This window comes from Nothoprocta perdicaria, unplaced genomic scaffold (assembly GCF_003342845.1).
Source record: "Nothoprocta perdicaria isolate Ctin4 unplaced genomic scaffold, notPer1 scaffold_3, whole genome shotgun sequence".
NCBI classification, from domain to species: Eukaryota; Metazoa; Chordata; class Aves; order Tinamiformes; family Tinamidae; genus Nothoprocta; species Nothoprocta perdicaria.
In genome coordinates this window covers 769069-786244 of record NW_020455532.1, presented here as the reverse complement: position 1 = coordinate 786244, position 17176 = coordinate 769069, and the positions used below count along the sequence as shown (strand labels likewise).

General features: G+C 66.2%; 2 protein-coding genes across 2 annotated transcripts; both read left to right on the top strand.

Moving 5' to 3' along the window:
* Nucleotides 1–88: 88 nt before the first annotated feature.
* REM1 (RRAD and GEM like GTPase 1) lies at nucleotides 89–1924 on the top strand. Its single transcript, XM_026041984.1, has 4 exons — nucleotides 89–362; nucleotides 476–558; nucleotides 1392–1584; nucleotides 1653–1924. Exons 1-4 carry the CDS (start codon nucleotides 89–91, stop codon nucleotides 1922–1924), a joined length of 822 nt encoding a protein of 273 aa, XP_025897769.1.
* Nucleotides 1925–3992: 2068 nt separating this feature from the next.
* Nucleotides 3993–15663, top strand: HM13 (histocompatibility minor 13). The gene is made up of 13 exons (XM_026042071.1): nucleotides 3993–4126; nucleotides 4695–4793; nucleotides 6502–6584; nucleotides 7279–7367; nucleotides 8075–8160; nucleotides 8269–8394; nucleotides 10609–10666; nucleotides 10931–11014; nucleotides 11504–11540; nucleotides 12287–12389; nucleotides 13108–13193; nucleotides 14881–15064; nucleotides 15606–15663. The coding sequence occupies exons 1-12, from the start codon at nucleotides 4037–4039 to the stop codon at nucleotides 15029–15031; spliced, it is 1092 nt and encodes a 363-aa protein (XP_025897856.1). The 5' UTR covers nucleotides 3993–4036; the 3' UTR covers nucleotides 15032–15064; nucleotides 15606–15663.
* The last annotated feature ends 1513 nt before the right edge of the window (nucleotides 15664–17176 follow it).

Below are 17176 nucleotides of genomic sequence, written 5' to 3'. Positions count from 1 at the left end.
CTGGGAGCGGGACTGGAACCAGGACCGGGACGGGGCAGTGCGGGATACCAGGCGGCTGCCCCGGCCTCACGCTCGGCTCTCGCCGCAGATGACCCTGAACACGCAGCGCGGGGCGCGCAGCCCGCTGCGCCGCAGGGCCAGCACGCCGCTGCCGCTGCCGCTGTCACAGCAGGCGCGGGCCGAGGCCGGGCACCCCCACGCAGCGCCGTGGCCGGCACGGGAGGCGGGCGGCCCCGCTGCGGGCTGCGCGGGCGCCTCGGAGCCCGTGTACCGCGTGGTGCTGCTGGGCGACCCCGGCGTGGGCAAGACCAGCCTGCTCAACCTCTTCGCTGGCGTCCAGGAGCCGCTGGAGCAGCGGGGAGGTGGGTGCCCCGCGCGCCCCTCGCGTGGCCGCTCCGCGCCCTGCGGCGCTGTCAGCACGAGGTCGGGGGCTCCAGCCGCTCCGTGACCGACTCTCCCATCCCGCTGCCCGCAGAGGCCGCGTACGAGCGCACGCTGTGCGTGGACGGCGAGGAGACCAGGCTGCTGGTGATGGACACGCGGGAGCCGGAGAAGCGGGTAGGGCAGYGCCGGGGGCTGCTGGGGGGTCCTGGCGGCCCCATGAGTGCCGCAAACCGCCATGCGGACCCCAGCTCCGTGCCTGGGGTGTCCCGGCTCGGTGCTGCGGTGGGTCTGGGCGAGCGCTGAGCCTGCGGCAGGAGCCGCGCTGCCAGGACGGGGCCGCGCTGCCAGGACGGGGCCTCGCTGACAGCCCTGCGAAATGCAGCGGTTCGGGGATGGGAAATGTCTCTCTGTCGGGAGACGGTGCGGAGTCCAGGACGATGCTTTAAAAGGCAGGGACGCGAGTGCCGCGGCTCCTGCCCCCTGCGGCAGCCGGGCACCGAGGCGCTCCCGGGCCACACGAGCCCCGGGGCGGCTCCTCCCGCCTCGTCCTTCCCGCCGCTCCCGCCCCCGGCACCGCGCGCTCCCCGCTCCTCTCCGGGGAGGCTCCGGTGCTGCTGACACAGCCCCRCGCTGCGACGCCCGCGGGTGCTCGATTGCACCGTCCCCAGCGGGGGCTGCCCCATGGCTGGCCCTGCACTCTGCCCCACGGGCGATGGGGGGGTCGGTGGGCTGCAGCGCGGAGCCACCTCGACCCCTAAAGCAGAACCTGGAGCATAACCCATAGCCCACGGAGCGGGAGGGATGTGGCGCCTGTCGCCCCCGCAGCACGAGCAGGGTTTCCTCGACCGTGCAGCATGAGCGCTGCCTGCAGCGGGCTGGGCGCTCGCCCCGGCCCTGCTCCCGGTCCGGAGCCGGTGCCCGCCCGGGGCATCCCGGGGAGCATCCGCGACGTAGCCCCGGGCTGGGGCTCGGGCCCACGGTGACGGCCATCCTGGTGGCGGGCGCAGGGCGAGGGCAGCCGGTGCCTGCAGGTGGGCGACGCCTACGTCCTCGTCTACTCCGTCACCGACCGCGGCACCTTCGAGAGCGCCTCGGAGCTGCGCATCCAGCTGCGGCGCGCGCGGCAGGCCGACGACGTGCCCATCATCCTGGTGGGCAACAAGAGCGACCTGGTGCGCTGCCGCGAGGTGTCCGAGGAAGGTGAGCGGCCGCGGCGCGGGGGCCGCGGGGCCGGCGCGCCGTGCCCTGCCCGTGCSCTCGCCTTGCAGAGGGCCAGGCGTGCGCCGTGGTCTTCGACTGCAAGTTCATCGAGACGTCGGCRCCGCTGCAGCACAACGTGGCCGAGCTCTTCGAGGGGGTGGTGCGGCAGATCCGGCTGCGGCGCGGCGGGCGCGGCGCGGGCGCGCACTCCGCGCACCGGCGCAAGGAGAGCCTCACGGCGCGCGCCCGCCGCTTCCTCGACCGCCTGGTGCCCGGGAACAGCAGGAAAGTGGCGCTCAAGGTGCGCTCCAAGTCCTGCCACGACCTCTCCGTGCCCTGAGAGCGGCGCCGGTGGCAGCTCCCCGTGCCAGGCATGGGGACATGGGGACTGTCTCCTCCGTGGGGGCACCGCGGTGGCTCCGTGGGCCCTTCCAGCTGGCTTGGGAGCGCTGTGAGCGGAACCACAGCCGCTCCGCTTTGGAGCAATGAGGAGTCCCCGGGGCTGCAGGATGGTGCCGGGCAGGGCCGTGCCAGGGGATCCGGGTGCCCCGGGAAGGGGCAGGGAGCGAGCGGCACGGGCGGCCCCCGTGGGTGCGGACGTGCCGGGCGGCAGCGGCAGCCCTGGGCCCGGCGCCAGCCCGGATCCGGTCCCCCCCGCGCAGCTCCCAGGTCGGGTCGCGAGTTTCCACTGGCTTTGCYGGAGCGGGGGCAGTGGCGGAGCCGCCCCGGGGAGCATCGCGCCCCGGCCGCCCGGCGCCGCCGCTCCCGACCCCACCAGGGCCTCCCTTTTGGATAGTCCGGAGCCGCTGCCGCGTCGCTGCTCCCCATCCTGCTGCGGGGGCAGGTCCCGGCACCCCTTGCTTGGTGCCGCTGGATGGACATGGAGCTGGCGGGCCCCCGGAGCGCAGCCGCGGTGCGCGGAGCATCCCTGCAAACCCTCCGCTCCTGCCCCGCTGCCTCCTCCTGCCAGGCGGGAGCTGGGGGGGCGGATGGAAAGTTGGCAACGGGCGGCGAGGGGAGTGGAAAGAATGAGCTCGAACACGGAAAAATGCAGTGGTGCCGGGAGGCCGAGGGGCCAGCGAGGCGCTGGGAGAGGAGGGGAGGAAGGACGGAGGCGCTGCCGGGCCGGTGCGGAGCTGCGCCCGTCCTGCCGGGGCTCTGCGGATCTGGGACATCCTGCCAGGGCTCTGGGGATGCCCAAAGCCATCAGATCCAGCACCATCCATCCCAGCACCATCGGATCCAGCGGCATCTGACCCAGCACCATTGGATCCAGCAGCGTCCATCCCAGTGCATCCCGATGCACCTCACTAGTGTCGTGTGTCCCAGGCGTCTCCCCAGGCTGTGCATCCCTGGGCCCTGCATCCCGGCACACAGCCTCCCGCTCGCCCTGCAGGGATGCTCCGGGGCCACGGGCTGAGGCTGGAGGCCGATCCGGCTCCTCGGGCCCCGGGGGCTCCCCTCCGGCTCCGGGCCGGCCCCGTCCCYCTGCATTGCGGGAACAGCGGGGGCGGCAGGGCAGCACCGGGGCAGCTCCCCAGGGGCCTCCGCGTCTCCGCTCTGAAACTCGCTCAGAGCAATGAATCACCCCGGGTCCTCGGATAGAGCCTTTTTTTTTTTTTTTTTTTTTTCCTTTTTTCCCTTTTTTTTTTTTTCCTTCTTAAATGTGGAAAAAAAGGATAAATATTAAAAAACAGCAGCTTTTTTTCCTGTCTGCTGTGCTCTCAGCCAGGGTGCAGCTCTGACCTCCCCGGGCTGGAAGCTGAATCCAGGGGTGATGCTGGCGTATGGGGATGGATCCTGGGGATCCATCACTATGGTGGATCCCAAAGGAGCAGATCTCAGGGATCCAGAGGGCAGATCCTGTGGATCCATCATCATGATGTGTACAAAAGGACCTGATCCTAAGGATCCAGGAGGCAGATCCCGGGAATCCAGCACCATGGCGAATCCCGAGGGAGGCAGATCCCAGGGATCTGAGGGGCATATCCTGAGGATCCCTCACTATGGAGTATCCCGGGAATCCAGGAGGCATAATCCAGGGATCCAGGGGCAGATCCCGGGGATCCATCACCATGGCGGGTCCCAAGGATCTAGACGGCAGCTCCCGCTATCCCGCCACAGGATCCAGCATCATGGAGGATCCCGACAGTTGCGCGGGGGTGGCGGAGGGTGGCGGGGGCGGGGCGCGCAGGCCGCGGTCTCCTAGCAACGCGGTGGGGCGCGTTGCTAGGCGGCGCGTTGCTAGGCGGCGCGTTGCTAGGCGGCGCGTTGCTAGGCGGCGCGCGCCGCCAGTGGGCGTGGCGCGGCGCCCGCCGCGTGACGCACGTCCGGCCGGTAAGGGAACGTGTCCCTGCGCGCGGGCGGCGGGCGGAAGCGCGGGGCAGCCATGGCGGAGGCCGCGGCGCACAACGGCAGCGCCGCCGCCCGCGCGCCCGCCACGGCCGAGGGCATGGCGCTCGCCTACGGCAGCCTCGTGCTCATGGCSCTGCTGCCCATCTTCTTCGGCGCGCTGCGCTCCGTCAGCTGCGCCAAGAGCAAGGTAACGGCGGCGCCGGGCCGCGGCCCCGCGGATGCGCCTTGTCAGCCTCCGGTACCGGAGCTTCCCCCGCCCCGGAGGGGCCCCCCGTTGCGGGCSCCGTTCTGGGGCGGTAGGGTCGAAACCCGCCGGCGTGGCCGCCCGTTCCCCGCCGCGGTACCGGGGCGCCTGCGGCCTCCCCGCACCGGGGTCCCCCCCGGGGCTCCTGCCCGCACCCGCGGCCSCTAACGGATCCCGTGTCCGCGGCCCAGCGTCAGCGGGTTTTGGGAGCCGAGGGAGGGATGGGGATGCACCGGGAGGGGAGAACAGGATGCGCGGGGAGGGAAGAGCGGGATGCRCCGGAGGCCGGCGGGACAGCCCCCCGGGACAGGGGACATGGCCTGCACCGGGAGCGGGACTTTCCCCTTCTCCATGAGGGAAAAGCGCAGTAAACCGCGGCCGCGCCGGGGTGCCGGACGTGGGCGCTCGGCCGGGGCCGCCCCGCGCTCTGTCGGTGCCCGCCGCCACCCCGGGCGCTGCCCGCGGAGCCGCGCGGCGCCGCTGCCACCCGCGCGGCCCTCCCTGCCCGCAGAACTCCTCTGAGATGCCGGAGACCATCACGAGCCGCGACGCCGCCCGCTTCCCCATCGTCGCCAGCTGCACCCTCCTGGGCCTCTACCTCTTCTTTAAGGTCAGTGAGCGCGGAAGGGGACACGGYGGCTCCATCCCTCCCTGCGGCTCAGCCCGCTGCGTTTGCGCTCCGGGACCCCGGCACGGGGCCGCCTCCGTTCTGGCGGGGCCGGTAGCGCCGGGACAGAGCGCCTTTTGGGACGGCGCAGCTTGGATTCCCGGTGTTACCGGCGGAGGAGGCCAGGGCTCACCTGAATGCTGTGATCCGGGGCTCGCTCGCACGCGTGCTTCCCTGGAGGCTGCCGTAGAGAAACGGGTTCATCCCGAGCTCTCTTTGGCTGCCCAACGGGGCCCGAGATGAAGCCGGAGGGAGCCGGAGGCTCTGGAACTGCAGAAGCTTCCGCCCTTGTTGCACTGCTTGGCATCTCCGCTGTARGCCTGGCTTATTGCCGAGCGGGAAGCAGCTTATGGACAAAGTGGAATGGGTTTGGGTGACGTGTTGGGGTTAAAGGACAGTCTGGGTCTCAGATGAGGGTCCGAGCAGCAGTGTTTCAGGCTGGGTATCTGCGTTCAGAAACGTCTCCCAGCTAAAAGCCGCTCTGGGACCCCCTGCACCGGGAGCACACGGGGGGCCTGGAGAAGCTGCGGGAGGGCCAGCGCAGTGCGGGCCGGGCGGGCAGGATCCCAAGATCCCGCGTGTGTTGGATAGGAGGCCACGGCACCCCCAGCCCCCCGTTGTGGGCTGCCCGCGAGGTGCCCCTGCCCGCCGAGGGCCAGCGGTGCTGGGATCCCCGGGATCCCCGGGATCGGCAGCGCGCGGGATGCGGCCGAGCGGCTCCCTCGGCGGGCAGAGCTGTCCCCGCCGCAGGGGCTCAGGCCTGCCCTGCAGGCCCCCRCTCCGTGTTCCCGGGTGCCGGGGTCTGGAGCTGCACTGGGCGCAGCGGGAGCCASGTGGGATGGGTGGCACGTGCGGGTGACGCTCTGGGCTTGCCCGAGCCCCAGCGCCACGGTGCTCCTGTGCGGCTCCCCTTCCCGAGGCCGGGAAGTGGAGCGAGGGGCTGGCGCTGGGAGAACAGAGCAGCARCCGGGCCCTGCAGCGCCCGGGACGGTCCCTGGAGCCCGGCCCCCTTCTTGGGAACGTTTCCTGCCTCTTGCTCCTGCCTGAGGCCGAGACTCCGGCAAAAGCAGCAYGGAGCGCACAGTGTGACCCACTTAGAGCTGCTGCGACATCAGGGACCTCTTCCCTTTTGGTATCCGCGCGGTGCCACGGGCAGCAGCATCCCAGCAAAGCTGCCGGGAGGCTGGCAGAGCCCGACGGCTACGCCCACCGTGGGATCCTGTGGGATCACCGGAGCCTGGGGCTGGRGATGCACCCAGGAGGGCAGCAGTGCTAATAATACCCCAGCTAAGCAGGGCAGGCAGGCGCCGCCGGCCCCTCTCCAGGGACGTCCCGCCGGAGCCGCGCGCTGCGCGAGGGGCACTGGGGAGCCCGTGTCCTCCTTTCTGCAGCGCCACAGCTATTTTTTGACCTGAGCTGCTCATGGACGATCAGCATCTYGCAGGGCCCTTGTGCTTGTTCTGCAAGTGCCTTGCTATTTCCTGCACGTTTCACAGCAGCGGTGTCAGAACAGTGCAAGAATTTGGGTTCCTCCTCCCAAAATGGTGATGCAGCGACTGCTGATTGCATCATAAAACAGTTCCTTGTTACTAGACACGGGGCAGGGGTGCATTCTGGTAGCTCCCCCCTCACAGCCMTTCTTGCCTTGCAGATATTCTCCCAAGAGTACATCAACCTCCTGCTCTCCATGTACTTCTTTGTGCTGGGAATCCTGGCCCTGTCGCACACCATCAGGTAGGGGGGAGGCTGCGCAGGGGCTCCCCGGCTGCTCTGCCACGGGTGGAGCTTGCGGTGGAGCCACCAGGGCCCCGTGGGCATGGGGAGAGCTCCGCAGCAGCCTCGTTCCYCGTGTAGGGGTGGCTGGAAGGGGCACCTGGGCTAACGGTGGGTCCTYGGTGTGTCCCACGCCAGGGCTCCGTGTGACGTGTTGGAAGCTCAGGCCGTGTTTCACTAACTGAAAGAATAAAGCTGGCTTTGTGGTTCTGAGCTCCTGGGACCGGCTACTTCCCCTGGAGCAGAGGGGCTGCTCTGCTCGGCCTTTGCAGCTCTGCTCTGAGCTGTAGGGAGCCACTCTGTGCTGACCTGCCCTGGGTGGCCGGGACGTGGCAGGGAGGTCTGGGAGAAGCTCTCCCTTCTCGTTGGTGATGTCCCGTGCTGGCATGTGCCTCTTGTCCGAGGTTGTTTTGGGGACAGTTACCTGCAGGCTGGTCAGCGCCCCSGGAGGACAAGTTCCCTTGTGCTGTTCCTCTATGGTGGCCAGGGCTGGGCCTCGTGCCTGCCCCAATGTGGTGAAATTTGGCGATCCCCCCTCTTCAAGAGGGGCGAGGGTGGCAGCCTGGGGGCAGTCCTGCCTGTCACATAGGGCGCTGGGCAGTGCCTCGTGCTGGGGCTTCCAGAGAACTGCCCTTCTCTGCACCTCTTCTTTCAGCCCCATGATGAACAGATTCTTTCCTGCAAATTTCCCCAACAAACAGTACCAGCTTCTCTTCACCCAGGGCTCCGGGGAGACCAAGGAAGGTACGTGAGCTCACCGGCCTCTCTAGGGGCCTCCGGTTTCTGCCTTTTCTCTTGCTTGCTGTTTTGACCTTCAGCTCTTTGAAACAGTCTCCTCAAAGTCCCTGTTGGGCTTCTGCAGCCTTGTTTGCCCATGCAGAGCTGGGAMTGCTCTGTGCCCCCAGCACAGGAACCCCAGAAACTAAGTGCCCTGAAAATGAGCCTCACGAACAATGTCAAATGTGCTCATTTAATGTAATGGTGTGTTTTGTTTTGTTTTCTCTTCCTGTCTTAACTAATTTAATTTGAATCCCTGCAYTGGGGAAGGTTCTTTGGTATGGATCTGCCCCAGTAGCTGGAAGGGGCTATTTCTCCTAGTAGTACAAGTAGGAGATAACAGGATAGAGAAAGGAGAACTGTCCCCTCCCCACCGTAAGACGGTGTCTGTGTCCAGCTTCCTTAGTGACGGGAGAATCACAGGTGTTGTCCTTGCGGCAGAGCCTGGCCAAGGGCACAGCCCTTGGCTCACCAGCATGAGCCGCTTGCTCACACGCTGAATCTGCGTGTGGTTATTGCAGACATGATCGTTGGCGTGGGTGGAATCCCCTCGCCAGGGCCATGAAYGTGGAGGCTCTGCTTGTCCTCTGCTGGTACACGCACTGGTTGCTGCCCTGCGTGGGAAGGAGGGCTGCCCAGGCCAGCCCAATTCACCCTTCTGTGTCTTAYTGCAGAAATAGTGAATTACGAGTTCGACACCAAGGATCTCGTGTGCCTGGCCATGAGCAGCGTTGTCGGGGTCTGGTACCTGCTGAGAAAGGTAAGAGCAGCAGCGCTGCAGGGAGGCCGGGCCTGGGCTGGCGTGGGGAGACCCTCCTCGTGGGGAGGCCACCGTGGGGTGGTGTGATCCAGCTCTCCTCTTCCTCAGCACTGGATTGCCAACAACCTCTTTGGCCTGGCCTTTTCCCTCAACGGGGTGGAGCTGCTGCACTTGAACAACGTCAGCACTGGCTGCATCCTGCTCGGGGGCCTCTTCATCTACGACGTCTTCTGGGTAGGTGGGGGTGTCCCTTGGGAGGGGTGTCCCTTTGGGGGGACGGGGGCTGCTGCCGCTCAGGGAGGCACGTGCAGGTGTCGCTCCTGCTTGGAGGTCACACGCTGCCTGTGCCCATGTTGGCACCCAGGATTTCCCCTTTCTCAGCCCCAAGGGGCGTGGTGGGTGCAATGAGTGAACTGAACGCTGGCAAAACTCAGCGAATGTGTATTTTAATTTCTGGCCTAACTAGAAAGTCCAGGGCTGGCAAAGATCTCCCCGGGTAGTCCTACCATTGTAGACTGTGAGGGTGTTGCACATAACAGCTTTGACCGTGGCCTGTGTAAGGTCTGCTCGGTGCCCGGCTCTGCCAGCCGATCATTAAGGCCGTTTGGGTGCAGCTGTGGAACAGGTAAGTTCATAGGTGCTCGTGGGTGAACGTCGAGTCTTMGCTTCAGTGGCAGAGCTGCCAGCTCCCAGTGCAGCTTCTCGCTAAGCGACCCTGGGCCTGCGGTTTGCCCTTCCTTCCGTGTGCCCACCGGAGTGCCCTGGGGTCTGGTGCTCCTCGCCCAGGCTGTGCCTCCGCTCTGCCATCTGCCAGCCTTGCCAGCGCCCTCCTGCTCCCTTGCRCAAACACCGGATCCTGGAATTCCTCCAGCCCTTCCCTTCAGGGCTCTGCACAGCGCTCTACCGTCTTCGTTTTAAGCTTTTCCGTATCTTTCTGCAGTGGCACTGGATCTCTCTTCCTCCTCAGTCCTGTGTAATACCTGGATTCCTYGGTCTTTCCTGTTTCCTTCCACCTTCTGGATTTTTCTGGATACTTTTAAGGCCTTGCCTACCCTGTCCAGCAACTGTGCGGCTGCCTGAGCAATTCTTGTCCCTTTGAGCCAGGCCTCTGTGTGGTGCTTAGCCCCCGCTGGAGCCGCCCAGGGTTTCCTAGGCTCATTAGGAGTCCCAGCGATTGGATTCATGTGTCTGGGTGTCAGTCCAGCGCTCGCAGCTCAGGGTGATGGAGCCTCCTGGCCGAGCGCCGCGCGCTTGGCCAGGGTGCCCGGTGCCAGGGAGGCGCCAGGGACCATGCAGGCTCCGGACCTCTCGTTAAGGAGAGGTTTTCAGGGCGTTCTGGGGGCAGCGGCAGCGCAGCCCCTGCCGCCGGCCTGCAGCCTGGCCGGACCTCTCCAACAGGGCTCCGTGTTGGGGCACCGGCCTCTGAAGCTTTGCCCAGAGACACTCCCCATGCACGGATAGTCCCTCTCGCAGCTCCCCTGCGCAGGGAGCGAGCGCTTGGACCTTAGCAGGGATTTGCTCACACTGAGATCCCAGGAGGATTTCGGGAAAGGAGCAGAGATGCTCAGTGAACCAATGGCACTGAGTCCTGCATAGTCTTGGGGTGGATGTTTTATGGTGCCTTGTGGTGTTTCCCTGGTTCTGGTTTAGAGTCCTGTTGCTCTGCAGCAGTTGCTGCGTCCTCTGCGCTTAGATGACTGGCAAGGCCAGAATTTACTGCGCCTTGTTGTTGTTCTGATGTCCGTTTGCCTGCTTTAAATCATCTTTTGGTCTCCAGCTCTCGGATCTTGCTCGGAAGCAGCGCTTGGTTCCTATGCTCATTGCTGACATAGTCAACCCTGGAGGTTTGTAGATGAAAGGGAATAGAAATCAGGGTGACTGGCCTAGATGTTTACACTCCATCCCACAAAAGATGCCAATATTTAAAGCTGATAGTGCAGTACAAATAAGTGACGTTGGAGCAAAACGCAATTGATCCAACAGTTGCTCTGGTCCCTGTTGGAAGCTTGCAGGCAGCAGCAGCCTGGTGTTGCCTGGGGTGAACAAGTGGGACCTGAGCTTTGCCCTGAACCAGCTGATCAGAGCTGGACAAACCCCCTCAGGGCTGCCATGCCCTGTATGGGACCCGAGTCCTCCGTGCTGGGGCAGGACGGGGTAGTGGTCAGCACGGCTTGTGTGAAACGAGCTGTATCCCAGGTGCTGCTCCGAAAACAGGGCAGCTTTGGTGTAYTCACCTCCTTGAGTACTGTCTTGTCCCCTGTTCCCTGGGAGATGGGCTCCAAGCCTTGGAATTTGGCTGGTGGGCAGCATCTTGCCCAGAGTTTGGTGGCTCTTTGGCTGCTTCCTGGCCATGTGGCTGCTGTCGAGGCCCAGGTGAGGCTGCAGCTGAGTGTGTGTGTGTGTCCTTGTGCAACTGGGGTCACCTTGGGCTCCTCTGCTTGCCCCTAGGTCTTTGGCACCAACGTGATGGTGACTGTTGCCAAATCATTCGAGGCCCCAATAAAACGTGAGTAGATCTTCCCTGTGCCTGTGCTCTTGAGAATGCAGCAGTTTGAGAGCTGGGAGCCTGGGGCAGGGCCTGGATCCCTCGTTTCCCCGTTGCAGTGTCCAGGGCTGGCCCAGGAAGGACGGTGAGGGGAGCTGTAGATGAAACGGTGGCCCTGGGTGCCGGGAGGGCCCTGGCCCTGCTCACACCCCGTGTCACCAGCCCCGAGGTCCGCTCTGCACAGGGATCCTTCCCCCTCAACGTGCCTCTCTCTGCTCTTCCTAGTGGTTTTTCCTCAGGACCTGCTGGAGAAGGGTCTAGAGGCCGACAACTTTGCCATGCTCGGCCTGGGAGACATTGTCATTCCAGGTACGGATGGAAGAGGGGATCCTGTGCAGGGGGCACCAGCCTGCAGTGCCTGTGGGGAGTTGCACGGGCGGCTTTGAGCGACCTCATTGCCTTGTGCTGCCTCCGACCCTCACGGAGCCTTGAGCTGCTGGTTCTTGGCCCCAGTGCTGCCACCGTGCGGGGTGGCTGCCGGGCTGGCTGCTCTCGGTGCCACGAGAGGGCACTGTGAGCCCGGGCACGGCTGTGGCTGCAGCGCRGGCAGCCCCGGGTACTGCCCTGCTCTGTCTCCTCTCCATCTCTCCSGGTGCCATCTCCTCATCCTGCTCTGCCCACTGTCTCCATCGCTCCCGATGCAGTCTCCTCACCCTGCTCTCCCTGCTGTGTCCATCCTCTCCAAGTGCCATCTCCTCGCCTCACTCCCGCTCTACCCACTGTCTCCATCTCTCCCAATGCCGTCCCTTAACCCTGCTCCCACTCTCTCCATCTCTCACTGTGCCCTTCTCCCCCCAGGGATCTTCATTGCCTTGCTGTTGCGCTTTGACATCAGGTGAGTAGGTGACAAGGWAGCATCTCTGTTGTTGGTTGGATACTGCAGCACATTTGAGCTGTCTTGTGCTGGAGAAAAGGAGCTGGAGCAGTTGGGTGCTGTTCCTTGGGGCTCGGTGTGGGGCTGCTGCAGTGCGGAGCCCGGGGAAGAGCAGGGATGCGAGGGAAGGAGCCGGGCATGGCAGTGCTGCTGCTGTGGGGGCGAACTGGCCGCCCGCGCTGGGAAAGGCGGCTCCTTCCCACGCGGAGAGGCCCTGCCGGCGCCGGGGAGCCGCGCTCTGCAGTTGCCCCACACCGAAAGTCTGCGGCTGGGCCCTGGGCCGCGGCGGCGCGGCCACGCTCCCGCGCTTGCACAGACCCTCTGCTCCGTGCCAGCTCTGCCAGGTGTTTCCACCCACAGCTCGGCTGCACCTGCTGGGATTCCCAGCTCCCTTAGCCCGGCCTGCAATAATGCAGCACGTGCTGAGAAGGGTGCCAGGGAAAGGCAGCAGCTCCCTGCAATGGGGCAACCCTCTCGCCAGGGCTCTGCTCCCCCCAGCCATGTAACCGTCCAGCAGCACAACCGGGGCCCCCCTTGGCCTCCTGCTGCCCCCCGCCTGCTCCTCAGCACTGCTGCCATGGGGCTGGGGGCCCCGCTGGCCTGGGGAGCCCCACGTGGCTGGGCTGGCGCCGTCCCCACATGGGGGTTTCGGCTGCTGTCGTTGTGAGCCCCGGTCTGCTGGTAATTCGGGTCCCCTTTCTGTGTAGCCTAAAGAAGAACACGCACACGTATTTCTACACCAGCTTTGTGGCCTATATCTTCGGGCTTGGCCTGACCATTTTCATCATGCACATCTTCAAGCATGCCCAGGTAAGCTCAGCCGCGCTGGCGGGTGCACCCGCCGGCCCTCCCCGACCGGAGGAGAAGCCAGCTTGGCCACGGGGCCATAGTGCTAGGGAAGAGCAGTGCTCTTCTCTTGCCTTTGCTTCTCCAGAGCACAGAGCTGGCCCCTGCCCAAAGCTCTGCTCCGTGTGTGCCTGGGGGGAGTCCYATTTAGGGAGACGGGTTCAGGCAGCTGCATTCCCAGGAGTTCTCTGYCGGAGCTGCCCTGGAGGAGCCATCCTTGGTGCGGGAAGGGGGCATACCTGTGCCCTGGGGCTRTTGCTGCTCACTGTAGGAGCCCTTGGTGCGTTTATGGCCTGCTCTGGAGTGCTGGGCAGGGACAAGTGCAGCCCACAGGCTCTGTGCTCTGGCAACTCCCAGCCAGCGAGGTCGAGCAGGGCGCTGCCGTGGTGGGTGGGCACCACAGGCCTCGCTGCTTCCCTGGCTGCCACCCATGCCCTCCATAGCCCAATGCTCGCGTCTTCCCCGAGCGTTTCCTGGCTCTTCCAAGCGCCTGGTGAATTGGTGGCACCTTCTGCACCCAAAACCAGCAGCCCCGGCTGTGTCCGCCCGCCCTGGGCAGTGCGAGGGCCGGGGCGCTGGCACCTCACGGTGCGGGTGCCTTCCCATAGGTCCGGGGGACGGGCCTGGTGCCCTTGGGGGGTGCCCCATGGTTTGATTCGCCGGCTCTCACTCTTCCCCACAGCCRGCTCTGCTCTACCTAGTCCCCGCATGCATCGGATTCCCGCTGCTTGTGGCCTTGGCAAAGGGAGAAGTAACCGAAATGTTCAGGTGAGCGTCAGCTGCGCGCGGGGCTGTTCCGCCCGCGGCGCCGCGGTGCACGGAGCGTGCAGATGTTCCCACGGCCGGGCACAGCTGGAGGGCCGGGCCCATCCGGGCCTGCTCGGCGTGCGCGTAGGCGCAGGGAGTGGGTCTGTTTGTACACGCTGGCCCTGGCTCTCGCCACTCCTCGTCATTGTGTGGGAGCTTTGGTGCGCTACCAACAGGCAGCAGCATCTGGGCTTGCTTTACGCCCCGGTGACAAACTCTTCCCATGAGCTGGCAGCCAGGGCAGGGTGGGACCGCGCACCTGGTGCCGAGATACTTGGTCATTGTGTCCCGGGGCCCGCGGGTGGGGGCGAATGGAATTGGATGCAGCTGCGAGAGCAACTGGGGCTGGTTTGAGCACATCCCAGCCTCCCCGCTCGGGGAGGAGCAGCCTGGTTTGGAGCGACGTTCCCCGCTGGCACGGCGGGGTCCAGCTGTGCCCAGCCGGGCCTGGGCGCCATCCCTCAGCTGTGTGCGGCCGCTGGGGCCCCGGGCAGCCTTCTGAGGCTGGCTGAGGGGGAAGGAGGGGACATCTGTCCCCAAACAGGGCAGTGCTTCCCGCAGCACCGCTCAGCCGGGCGGGTAGCGGGAGATGCGCGCCCGGCTGCTGGGTGCCCATGGCCACAGTCCCCAGGCCGGTCCGAGGGGCAGCGGGAGCCGTGAGAGCCTGCACTCCCATTGCCCTGCTCCCAGGATCCAGGCTGCCCTTGCTTCCCTCCCTCCCTCCCCGGGMCGCGCGTTCCCAGCGGAGCCGCCGGCTGCGGCTGCTCCCGGCCCTCGGCACCTGCCCCCCTTGGATGCTGGCGGCTGCCGAGCGCCGCTGCAGGCACCGGGTGTCCCCGGCTCGTCCTTCCCGTGAACCTGGCAGCCCGGAGCCACTGGCCACGTGTGCCCGCAAGGCAGCAGCGCCTCCTGCCAGGGCCGGAGCGCCTGGAGCGCACGGAGGCTCCGGGCGGGATGCAGGGATGGAGCCTCAGCTAAGCCCAGCRGGAGAGCCCACCTGGTCCCTCTTAGCTGAGCCTGGCACAGCAAACACAGGGGCTGGTGCGAGCTCCTGGGGGCCTCACAGGGTCCCCAGCATCCAGGTCCCCCCGCTTGGAGCTGYTCCAGTCTCCGGTGGAGGAAACGGGCTGCGATGGGCCTGGTGCCCGGAGGCCGAGGGCCTCCCACCGCAGGAATGCGCCAGGTGCCGCTTTGATGCGCCCCGCTCCTCCGAGCGCCGCCCGAGCCGGCAGCTCCCGGCGCTCCGCACGGCGGGAAGGCAGCAGCTGGCACCGGGCTCGCCCGCAGCCTCCCCGGGCATGAGGGCCCTTGGGGCTCCCTCTGCTCCCAGCCTGGAGCTGCCACCAGGGGGAAACTGCTCTGCCCCCGGCACCTCCCTGGGGCGGCAGGACGGGACCGGCCCTGCGCCGGCRGCACCAGTGCCCCCGCGTGTGTCCTGCGGCCGCCTCCGTGCAGCCCTGTCCCCTGCTCCGGGGCCTGCGCGAGGAGGGCTCGTCCCGCGAGGCGACGGGAAGAGAGGCTGCCTGGCCGTGCAGGGCCCTGGGACTCCACTTCACACTGGGACTTCACACTCTGCTCCTCTTTCTTTCCCTCTTTCTCTCTTTCCCTCCGTGCCGTTGTCCCCTCCTGCCTCCTGTCTCTCCTGCAGCTATGAGTCCTCTGCTGAAATCTTGCCGCACACTCCGCGACTCACGCACTTCCCCACGGTGTCCGGCTCGCCCGCCAGCCTYGCTGACTCCATGCAGCAGAAGCTGTCGTGTCCCCGCCGCCGCCGCCAGCAAAGCCCCAGTGCCCTGTAGCCCCCGGCCCTTTCTGCCTGTCGCTCTGGCCAGGTAGGGGCTCCTTCCAGCTCTCCCCTGCTCCAGGCAGGGGCAGGAGGTGCCGCCTTGTTGTCCTGAGCTGGCAAAGAGGGGCAGTAGGTGACAGCTCTGTCCTCAGTGTCCTGCCTGGCCGGGCTGCCCGCATTCCTGTGTTTCCTCTATATCTTTTCCTGGCTGTCACTGGGCTCTGTGGTTCCCCTTGCTCTCGGCATCGCTCCGGATACCGGTCCACAGCACCGGGAAGCAGCCCCTCATCCAGGATATCCGGCTTGTATGGGTACCAAAGAGCAGGAGCAGTCGGGAGGATTCCCTGCTCCCGGGGCCTTGGCAGGGGCTGCTGTGACAGGGCCACGGGGCCCAGCCCTGGCACTGGGCACCCAGGGGATGTCACTGGCCRTGCTGGGGCAACGGACACTGTCCCCTGGGGGTGCCAGTGCTGCAGAACCCCACAAAGAGCCCTGATTGCTCCGAGTTCAGCTGGACCCTCTGCAAAGCCGGGCCCAGGAAAGACCAGTCCCACTAACCCCGCACCCCCCTGTGCCTCTGTCCCCAGCTACGAGGAGACCTCCCCGCCCAAGGAGGTGCCGGGGGCCCCCAAAGAAGAGACGGCAGCAGGCGCCAAGAAGGAGAAGTGACCTTGCGGGGCGCCCGCCGCCGCCTCGTGCTCGAGCCTCGTCATGTGTGTATGTGCGGGGTGCCCCCGCCGCGCTCCCCTTTATTTTATTGTCTCCTCCCTGGGTACCGAGCGGGTGGGGGGCAACGCGCAGGCCCCTTTTTAAATTTTGTATTGTGCATCTGCTTTCTCTCATATTAAACCATCTCAGCGGAAGGGGCTGCTCGGGCTGGGCCCCGCGGGCAGGAGGGCTCCTGGCGACTCCGGCTCCGTCTGTGCAGCCGGTTCCCCATGGGACCGGGGCGGCCTCGTGGTGCCAGGGAGCTGCTGTTCCCCCCGGGCTGGTTCCCCTCGTTCCCGGGGCTCGGCCTCATTCCCGGCCCTTGGGGCTCCCTGGTCTCTGTGCTGTCCCGGTCCTGTGCGCACCGCTGCGGTGACGGTGCAGGGCTCGGCGCGCGGCCCCGCGCGGGGCGGGTGATGGGGAGCAGCCGCCCCGACGTGGCCTGGGGGCTCCTGCTTGTGCAGATGAAGCCCAGGGGCCCAAACGCCGTCACAGGGAGGGCAAAGGAGGAGCCAGCCCCACTGCCTGCAGGGTGTGAGTCCTGYCCGTCCTGCTGTCCCTTCCTGTTCCACTGTCCCTTGCCCATCCCACTATCTCCATCATCCCACTCTCCCTGCCCGTCCCACTATCTCCATTATCCCGCTGTCCCCCTCCMCGCCGCTGTCCTTGCCCGTCCCGGCGCAGGGCGCCCCGTCTCCCAGGCCCTGCCCGCCGCCGGCACCCACAGAGCGCGTTTGCTGCCTTGGCAGYGCCTCCACAAAAGCCGCATTGAGCCATTATTCCCCGCGCCGGCTGCGAGCACTAAAAGTGGCGCCTCGCGTCCTGCCATCTAATGACCCTTCGCAGGCTCCTACAGATGTTTTCTATGACTTGCAGCTCCTTTTCCAGCAGCCCTGTCCGCAAAAACAAGAGGGGCCACTTTAATTCCAATTAAATACCTCCAGCTAAGCAAACAGAGAGCAGCGGGGCCTGGGCACGGCGCGGCCGCCAGGCCCGGCCCACCGAGCCGCTGAGTCTAGACTCCAGATGTGGTTCCAGCAGCCGCTGGTGTCCCGGGGAAGGTGGCGCTGGGCACAGCGCAGGCACCGGGCACGGCCGGGATGCGGCAGCCCCGTGTCCTGTGTGTCCCATGGGCACTTGGATGTGTCCCCTTGTCCAGGGCTCTTCCCAGCACACGGCTCAAGTTGGTGCCCATCTTGGGAATGGGACTGGGATGCTCTCCTGGGACAGAGACCTCTCTTTGTGGAGCAGAGGGGATGCCAGGGGGTCCCTGAATGTCCCCAGTGCTGCAGTGAGTGGCAGCCGGGACCTCTCTGGGCGCAGGGAAGCTCCTTCATCACCCGCTGCGTTCTGGAGCCCCTGGGCACTCGGCTGGGGTCCTGCCAGCGCCCGCTCCGCTCCTCCCCTTGAGTGTCCCGCTCCTGCAGCGTTGCTGCACACTGCGCTCAGC